Source organism: Pogona vitticeps, chromosome 14, assembly GCF_051106095.1.
Source record: "Pogona vitticeps strain Pit_001003342236 chromosome 14, PviZW2.1, whole genome shotgun sequence".
NCBI classification, from domain to species: Eukaryota; Metazoa; Chordata; class Lepidosauria; order Squamata; family Agamidae; genus Pogona; species Pogona vitticeps.
In genome coordinates this window covers 18,952,017-18,961,728 of record NC_135796.1, presented here as the reverse complement: position 1 = coordinate 18,961,728, position 9,712 = coordinate 18,952,017, and the positions used below count along the sequence as shown (strand labels likewise).

General features: G+C 50.8%; 1 protein-coding gene across 2 annotated transcripts; it reads right to left on the bottom strand.

The window, feature by feature from the left end:
* Positions 1-498: 498 nt before the first annotated feature.
* On the bottom strand, positions 499-6,382 carry FICD (FIC domain protein adenylyltransferase). Of its 2 annotated transcripts, none has more exons than XM_072983589.2 (3): positions 6,090-6,382; positions 4,693-5,041; positions 499-3,823 (listed from the first exon to the last, which is right to left on the bottom strand). In XM_072983589.2, the coding sequence occupies exons 1-3, from the start codon at positions 6,216-6,218 to the stop codon at positions 2,739-2,741; spliced, it is 1,563 nt and encodes a 520-aa protein (XP_072839690.2). In that variant the 5' UTR covers positions 6,219-6,382; the 3' UTR covers positions 499-2,738. The 2 variants fall into 2 exon arrangements, with proteins under 2 accessions (XP_072839690.2, XP_020657518.3); XM_020801859.3 differs by lacking the exon at positions 6,090-6,382 and adding an exon at positions 5,319-5,556.
* Between the last annotated feature and the right edge of the window lie 3,330 nt (positions 6,383-9,712).

The following is a 9,712-nucleotide window of genomic DNA, read 5'->3' as shown; positions in this document are numbered from 1 at the left end:
AGATGCCCTCGTGAGTGTGTGTGTGTGTGTAATCCTCTTGGGAGCAGGGGCAAAACTTGGATTTGCACTTCGTTGTGGCGATACGAATGTTGTGAAGGCCTTTTAAGTTGTCCATATTTAAATCAAGCAGGGTCTCCCTCTTAAGGCTTTCAAACATTGCAGATTTTTACTTCCCAGAACTCTTGACCGGCAGCCCCAAAACGGTTGAGGCTTCTGGCAGCTGAAGTCCCAAATTCCCAAAAGACCAGAGGTTGGGAATGACTACTTTAAAACAGTTGCCACAGTGGCCTTCTTGCAGAAACCAAAGTACCTTGTTCAACTTTCAGGAGGACGAGCAAGAAGGAAACTAAACTTGCCTGGCTCAAGACTCATTCAGAGATCAACAAACAGACTCTCTCGCTTGCTTACTCCTGAAGGCTGCATTTTAGGAACCCTCGTTACCCCCAATATTTCTCTCAGGCTACTGATGTAAAAAAAAAAAGAAAGAAAAATCACACCTTTGACATCTTAAACTGATTTTATCAATGAAAAGAGGTCACATTTGAAAAACCACCTTCCATTATCCTGCCACTCCTTTTCCTTCTCCGTAGGAGCCCAAATGCAGACCTCACTCAATCCCTTTCCGCTCTAGACAGAACAAGCCATTTCAGCTTTGACCGTCGCTTGCTTTTACCCTCGCCGGTTGCCACTTGGCGGTGGTCCTGCTAAGCAGCACACCCACCCACCGTGTTTCGGTTCTTTAAACGTGGCCTGCGTCCGTCCTCATGGCTTTAGAACTGGCAGAAGCCTCTCGTGGCAGCACAAAGCCCCTTGAGTGAGGAACTCTGCCAGCACAAAAGGTACCTGGGCTACGATCCGCTGGCAGAAGAGCCCAGCGCCAGCCCAGGGGCACAGCCGCTGTGTTGCCACAAGAGTCGGGCCGAGGGGAGGGGAGGCTGATAGAACCAACAAACCTTAGAACTACAGATCTGGAAGGGACACCGTGGATGATCGAGACAGGTTGGGACTCAGCCCAGCTTCAGCCAATTTAACTCCTTGGCTAGCTGAAGTATTGTGTTCTGTTCTTACTCACGAGGAAGTCCCACTAGGGCCCGCACCAGCATCCAGGCCTCTGTATCGTGTAGCCTGTTGGGATAGCGTTCCCTCTTACCTTCTGCAGTTATGCAGAAGAGCTCAGCCCCCCCCCCCCGAGCCCCTGCTGACCCCATGTGTTGAACGACAAAGGCCATATCCCCTCGGGGATGTTTGGCAAGAGTTATGGACACTGTAGTCCCCACCCACCCGGTGAGGAACAGTTCTGGGAAGGCGGCTGTATTCTCAGAAGGCTGCGCCTCTCAGCATCTTCTCCTCTGGACTGGAAAACGGTGGTACCCGGCGCCTTCCCTCTCAATTCCTCTTTCCTCGATTTGACCACACTTTTCTAATACACTGTTTGGTCTTTTGCAATCCTCTTTTCTTTTCAGAGGGAAGACTAAGGCATGGTGAGCCAGGGGATGGAGGATCATAAAACGGGGGTGGTTGATTGGGGGGGGGGGGAGGCATTGCTAGCTGGCACAACATTTCTGCCTTCTGGAGTCACCCTTTCTCTGTTCACCTGATCCAAAATACTGTAGGATTAAGGGCTTGACCTGCCAACATTTCTAAGGGGTACAAAACACTTTCTTTTTTCACCCTCCAAGATCTGATAACATCTTTCCTTGCCAAGCGCATCTGAGTAAAGTGCTATATATAAAAAAAAGGATTTTCAGCATCTGCAATATTTATGTAACTTTAGAAATAAAAGAGAGGGGATGAAAGAGGCCAGGCTGTCACTTTTAGGACAGGTTAAGGCAAGTCTTGACTTCTGAACGACAGCTCCTGCCACGTATTTTCAACCATCTGGGCCTCAATCCAGATGCAAGTCCCAACCAAAACGGGGCCTCTGAATCAGTGGGGTTTTATGTGAAGCAACAGCTTAACATCTGGTAACCGATTCAGCATGTCTCCTCTGGCTGGGACCAGTTTGGGGAATTAAGCCTATTTTCCTCGCTGCATCGTTCAGTTGTGTTTTTCAGAATGCAGCCACAAATCCCCTCGGGGTGGCAGAATAAGTTGGGGTGACCGTCCAGTTCTTACCTAAAGTTTCATAGGAGTTGTGATACTGGTGGTGATAGGGGAGTGTGCGTGCGATACAAAGGCAAAAAAATGGCCCTTGGACAGAAGCAGAATTCAGAAAGGCTTGGTTTTAAGGATTGGAGCATCGCGGCCATAGACAAACAGGGACTCTTTAAAATGATGAAGGGGTGTGGATTTAGATAAGATTTCCTCCCTACCCTAAGAAGGCTGAGAACCGGCCCGCACTGCCTGTCAAGTTGGAATCAACGGAGGAAGGAATCTCACTGGATAAGAAACACCGGGGCTGGTTTGCGGGATAGCCTAGTAAGTCTTTCTCGCCCTGTGAAGAACCTTGGCAGGGAAGACCATCCCAGAAGTTGTCTGGCTAATAAAGGAACATTGCCACCCATTCATTCCACTGACCACCATCAACACTCCCAACGTTAACCATAAATAATTTTGGCCTGACATGACAGGAAAAATAAATACATGGAGATATGGCTGCGGACAAAAAAAAATTAACTTAAAAACTTACTTAAATAAATGAAATTCTGAAAAAGAAAGTGCCGTATTAGTTCTCGTTCCCTGGAGAGGGGTTGGAAAGGTGGACCCCCGACAGATCCCCTCCCGTGCCACGAAGCCCCTCAAGTTCGGGTTTTGACCGAAATGGTCTGCTTGCAGTCCGTGGCGGTGCTGCCGTGGGCTTCGGGCAGGCCCACGGAGTACTCGGTGGTGGCGATGAGCAGCATGTCCAGGGTGCTCTCGGTGCATTTGGCGATGAAGCGGATGAACGGCCGGACGTCCCCCTCGTTGGCCACCTCCAGGACGTGGTAGTACTCGGCCCGCTGTTCCTTGCGGATGGTGATGGGCGGGTAGCCCGCCTGCATCAGGATGAGGTTCATCAGGAGCCGGGAAGTCCTCCCGTTGCCGTCCACGAAGGGGTGGATGTAAACCAACTTGTAGTGGGCCAAGGCAGCAAATTCCACCGGGTGGAGGCCCATGGCGTCTTCGGAGTTCATCCAGTGGACAAACTCCACCATCTGCTTTTCCACGTCGCGAGGGTGGGGCGGGAGGTGGTGGCCCACAAACACCTGGGTAGTCCTAAACCTCCCGGCCTCTACGGGGTCCACGTAGCCCAGCACTCTTCGGTGGATCTCCAAGATGTCGCCGAGGGTGACGGAGCCGATCCGGGAGACCAGGGTGGCGTTGACGTACTTCATGGCGGCGTGCATGCCGATGACCTCGTTCTGCTCCACCAAGCTCTTCCCGGGGACGGCGTAGCGCGTCTCGATGATGTGCCGTATCTCGGACAAGGTCAACGTGTTCCCCTCAATGGCCACCGTGTGGTAAATGTGGTGGTAGTAGGACTCCTCCATGACCCTCCGGAGGGCCGAGTTGCCTTTGGGGATGGACATGACCTTCTGGACCTTCTTGTCGATGAGGCTGAAGAACCTCTGGTCAATTTCTTCCACCAAGGGCAGCGTCCGGTCGCGACTGACCAGAGCCTTCTCGTTGCGCGGAGAGAGGGTGAGGGCTTTGGAGTAGAGGTAGTCGGCCTGGATGATGTCTTTCTCTTCCTCGGAGAAGAGGCCAAACTCCGTCAAGGCGTCGACGTAATCGGGGTCCATCTTGAGGGCGTGCGAGAAGAGCTTGTGGGCTTTCTCACGCTTGCCTTGCCTTTTCATCTCCAGGGCTTGGTTGAGGGCCGCCTTGGCTTCCAGCCTGATCTCTGAGGGGGAAGAAAAATTGCACGTGACGTTTAGTGTGGCAAGGAAAAAAAAAGGCTGGTCCTGCCACAGTGGCTCAACCGGGAGAGCTCCAGACATTTTGAAATTCAAACCATAGAACCCATAACGTTTGGCCACACAGATCAGGGTCTCTGGGAAGATGAAGTTCAAAACGTCTGGGGGCCCAGAGGTTGAGGACCGCTTGTCTCAAGCGAAGCCTCTCTGAGAAGACTTTGGCACAGAGAACAGAAACCCTCGGTGCTGCACAGAAAAGCTTAGACCTCCTCCTCTCCCTTCATTCCCAGGAAATATTTAAATAGTGGATGCATGGGAAAGGAGTCACAGATACAAAAGCGAGGGCACATGGAACATCTTCAGCTCCGCTACGCCTTTCCAACCTCCCTCTCTCTAAGATAATGAGGATCTTTTCCACTCTCGGGCAAAGAGCATCAAAGGCTGGAGTCAGGAGTAAGAAGCCATGAAACACATTCAAGGTGAAAAGTCGGAACATTTTGGTCAGGTTGTCCAAACTAAAAAGTACAGGCGGTTACCGCTGACCCCTCCAGGCAGCGCTGGAAGGACGAGACCTTTTCAGCTGAAGAACTGGGAGGCCGGCCACACTAGACGTGGCACAACTGGACTGTTTAGAGCGATTCTGTTCAAATCAGAGCCACGACAACACCAGCCCACCCGTAGGAAAGGGATGAGAGGAGATTTAAAAGCTGGAAATTATTTTTTTTTAAAGGATACTCAAATGCAAAAAAAAGCACAATAAGTCGCCATTGTCACAGCTGATTTTTAAAACAACTGCACATGCAATTTGTTTCTATCCAAGGATGCCGTTTCCAGACCTCAAGGACTCCATCCTTACCTGCCGAGACTTTCGGCTTCAACACCAGGAGCTCCAATCCCCCGGACGTGACGCTGAGGCCGGTCGTCTGCCCCGGGGAGTGGCTGACGCCCACGTAGCCCAATCCTAGCTTGCTCTTCAGCAGCGACCAGCCCTTGAACACGGCGCGGCACTGCTCTTCCACCGCCGCCAGCGGGAGCAGCAACACGACCAGGGCGGCCAGCACCACCACGAGCGCCGCGGCCCAGCGGACACGGAGCCAGAGCGAAATCCATTTCAGCTCCGGCTCCACCGCGGCGGCCACGGCAGCCATCGAGACGAGGTTCATTGGGGCCCAGGGAACGGCAGGCGGCTCATTGCTGCTTCTTGCCTAGAAAGAGAGAGAGAAAAAAAACGTGGAATATGGGTCAGCACCAGGCGCGCTCTCCTTAGGACTGTGGTGGAGGTCTCTGGCTGTGGAGCTTGAGGCTGGGGCCTCGATCCCTCTCTACCCCCCCCCCGGGGTCTCCTCGACAGGGGCTAAACTGGATGATCCATAGGCTCCCTTCCGGCTCTGCAGTCCTAAGACTCTTCTTCTTATGGAGGAAGGTTTCTTAGACTGAGCCAGACTAATGGGGCTGGCTGTAATCCAACAGGGGAGACTTTACCACTTGGTTTTGCTGCCTGCGGTGTTGCCGTCTTGTCACTTCCTCTGACAGGCCTTCTCTGAATTCAGCGGGGCAAAGAAGTTACGGATTTATCTACTGATTTGCGCTCCTACAGAACTCCCAAGCCTGCTCCCCTGGAGGCAACCCTTGACTCACCAGAGGCGATCGGGTGGGAAAATCCCCCAGATTAAACTCCCCCCCCCCGGAGAGCTTAGAAACTTCATTTTTTAACCTTTCCCCCCCCCCCAAAAAAAAACTGACATATCCACTGGCGAAGCCTTTTGACAGCTCAGGGAAGTTCCCTTTTCTGGGGAGGACTACAGTGCCCATTATCCTCCCTTGGAAGGATAAGACAGCTTGGAAGAAGTTCTTGGGGGAGGAGGGGACTTCACCCAGCAGGCTGGCTAGGACCTGATGGGATTTGTAGTCACACACACCCCTTCCCAAAGGCTGTGGCCCCCCTCTCCCAATAATTCTTCCCCCACACACACACAAATGAATGGGGGCCCTTCTCCCTCCTTTGGACCCCTCCATCTTCTCCCCTGCCCCACAAAGCCCTCCCCCCCACCCCCCAACTAAGACCCCCCCAAACTTGGGGAGCCCCCTTCCCTCCCATCCTAGTTTTAAACCCCCCCACTCTCCCCTCCCCATCTCCTCCCCCCTTGATTTCCCCCCCACCCCCTCCAGACCTTTGCCCCCTTGACACCCCAGCCCCCTCCCCCTTTTGACACCCCCTTTTCTCCCCCCCCAGCCGGCCCCCCACTTCCTTACCCTCCGCTTGCCCGTCTCTCCTCGCTGACTTCTCGGCTCCGCCCCCTCAGGAAGCCCTTCCTTCTCTTTCCTATTCTCTATTGGCCTCCCGTCACGTCCATCTCCCTCTTCCCCGCCTTCCCTTACCATCTCCTCTGCTCCCGTTGGCTACCTTGTCACGTCCGTCTCGTTTTCGCCCACCCGGCCCCGCCTTCTTCCTCTGCTCCCTCCGAGAGGGAGGGAACGAGAGAACAAGGAAGGGACGGGGCGCTGTGGCTTCGTGGACGGCGGCGATTGGCCCCAATCCCCGTCCATCCGGAAAGCCGGCTCTGGCCAATGGAGAGACGGCCAAGGAGGGGAGGCGGGAGCGAGGACCCGGGGAAAAAATGGCGGCCGGGGTTGCCTAGGAAACGGGCGGGCGGGCGAGGAAAAGGCCCAACGAAAAGCTTTGGGTTTTTTTAGGAGTCCAAAATTAGCCTTTGGCTTCAGGCGAAAATGGCAGCGAGGAGGACTTTTCTCCTATGCTTTGGCTCAGTATTGTTTAAAAACAAAACAGTAGAGAAGCATTTAATTTTTAAAAATATATAAATAAATGGGGCTGCGGTGCAAAATGAAGGCTGCAACGTTTAGAAAAGTGAGGGCCGTGTTGCGAATTTGCAAGCCTGATTTTTTAAAATGTATCTTTCCTTGGAAGGCGGTGAAGGTGATTACACAAGGAGCCATGCAAAGTGGAAGAACAACGAATGGCCCATTCCCCCCCCCCCCAAAAAAGTGACATATATACATGATGGCTGGCGAGGAAAAATAAAAGCAATGAGGGGTGGAATGGTTGTAATAAAATAAGCCCAAGGCCCTTCAAACACAGGCAGAAACTGAGCAGCTATGTGGCATCCAAAATAAGGGAGATTTTGAGTCTGAAATTTGCTTTCGCACCCGGGATACAAAGCATGAAGTCAATGGCAGCAGAATTCATGCTTGGTCTGTGCCACAGAAATTAATGGGGTTTATTTCTGAGTTTCTGCGTCCGGCTGTGTCAAATTCCTGTCCAGATCCAAACTGAGGAAAGCAAAGGCTAGAGGAATCTTTATTGCAATGGGATTTATTTATTTATTTATTTATTTATTTATTTATTTATTTAATCAGGAAAACGTTGCAAATACCAAGAGAGGCTCTTTGCTTGCCTGTAGATGGCAGCAGGTGATATTTCTTAAAAATCCTCCAAACTGTTTCATAAAAACCTCTTCTTGACTTTGTCATTCATGCTGACATTGTTGTAATAAGGAAAAATGGAACTGAAGAGAGATGGAGAGAGAGCGGGGGGGGGGGGCAACAAAGCTAGGCCAGTCTTGGTGGTTTGCAGTATCTGCAAGAACGGATGATTCAAGAGAAGAGTGATCAACCGAAGGATGATTACGACAGATCCCTCCTGTGGAATAAGCCATGATGGGGATGCTCGAGTCGCGACACACATATGGAGCCTCTGTGTACAGTAGCAGTCTACCATATAACAGCAGAGCCGAAGGACAAAAAACAGCCCACGAATGCCGATCCACCCCTGCTGCTGATTTACTCTTTGTCAGGGGACCGCATGCTCAGCCTGTAGATCACGGCTCCTGTCGCTGACTCGGCCATCCTTCCTTCCAGGAGCCGCTAACTTCCTCAGCACCGGTCTCTGGTTGCTCAGGAGCTATAGATCTCCTCTGCAGAGAGACAGCAAGAGAAAAAAAAATAGAATTGTTTGCTTTGGTTCTGCACCACCACCACCCCTGTGCCCCCAAGCTCAACCACGAAAGGAGATTTGCGGCCACTGCCCAGCCGCCCCTGGCCTTTGCTGGCTTTAGATCACAGCCCTCCCTTGTCCAGGCAAACCCAAGAAGCACTTCTGGATGTCAGAGGCCGGGCTAATTGGCTTCGGAGTCCTTCTTTGGTTTTCTCCCAGTGGGATCAGCCCTGCTGCGAAGCAAGATCCGTTCACGTTGATTGCTAGAGGCTCAGCTTAACCGCAGGGGTGTATTTTGCTATCCTGCATGTTGGAGGCTGGGAATGGGGTTCTGGGGTCAATGCAGGTTTTGCCCTGACTATGTTTGCTTGATGTGTGCCGGGGGCCGAGAAGCAGAAAGCGCCTAGGACAGAAGGCTCCACACCGGTGTAGTAGCCGCCCGAGAGCATGGCTCTCCCTAAATGTAAATCATCTTCCTTCTCTCCAGCTTCAAGAGGTGGGGGCAGGTTTGAACTGCCCAAATCCCACTGGGGCAAAACCGGCTGTATGATTCGGTGAGATCCACTCAAAAACAACCCAGTCGTCTAGCCGGCCCGTCTGCTCTGGATTTCCCTCTGAACTTTCCAGGAGTTAACCAAGGTGCTGAAAGCTACCTTGGCTCCAGGGATTTCAGGACGATGGGAAACAATTGCTTCCAACAAGCGTGGCCATTTTGCAGGCAGATCTGAATAGACCCTGTGCCTCTTTGTTACCCTGCAGTTTACCTTTGTAACCAGCCCATAATCTAAGACCTCCCACGCCGCTTCCTGGGGGAGAACAGCCACAACGGAAGCCTTTGAAACAGGATAATTTATGGAGGGCGCAGCCAGCTTCTTGCCAGTGGCATGCAGCACTTTCCGCCCAGTAAAATCTGATGCCTGGTCATAAATTCCCTTTTAGCTGTGGATGCTCTTGGAGGTCAAGAAAGTATAATTCTACCTTTTCCCCTCCTTTGACCAAGCCAAGCACCATTTTTTTCCTGAAGATCCCGCACATTATGAGATTTGCTAGAAACCCAGTCACTCTCTCTCCTTTTTCAAAACAAATGCCCTGTTTCTAAAAAAAGAAAATAAAACTGGATTTTGCTGTTGCCTTCCATTACAGCAAATATACATGAGCAAAAACAAAATCTTTCAAAAATAGACTGAGAAAAGCGATTATATCTTAACCGGCTGCCAAGTCAGTTTCCTTATCCATCTGTAATCCAGCATCAAAGACAAACGTTCAAGGAAAATATCAGGTGACTCGGCTAATTGATGTTCTTACTCTGCTGTCCTTCTGCAATGGTATGACGCCAGATCCTCCTTCTACCAGGGACACTTGATAGAGCTTGTAAAAAAAACCCTCTCAGTTTCTTTGAAATGTGAGTTCCAGGATCCTTCTATCAGGATCAGGGCCGGGGGGCCACCAAGCCCAAAATTGTAACTTTTCAAAGTTTTTTGCACATCAGAAGCCAGCAGCTTAACAGTGGTTGAATGATTAAACAAGAAAGAAGTATTACAGTATTCTTGTTTTAAAAAAGAAACACAAAGGCAAGAGCCGTAAAAAAAAAACTTGTTTAGGGCTCAAATATCCTCTGAAGACAGCACAGATGTCTTTACAAATCAGGGAGACAAAAAGAAAGCTTTATTCCCTTTTAATCACTGCATTTTTCTAGGAAAAAATTAATAAAGATTGTTCATTTCTTCTAGGTATTGAGCACCAAAAGGGCTAGCTGAGAGCAACCTAAAATCTGGTTATATGGTCAAAGAGATAAAGCTAGCTGAAAGCAACACAGAATTAGATAGATGGTCAAAGAGGTAAAGCTAACTGATTACAACCTAAAATCTGGTTATATGGTCAAAGAGGTAAAGCTAGCTGAAAACAACCCAGAATTAGGTATACA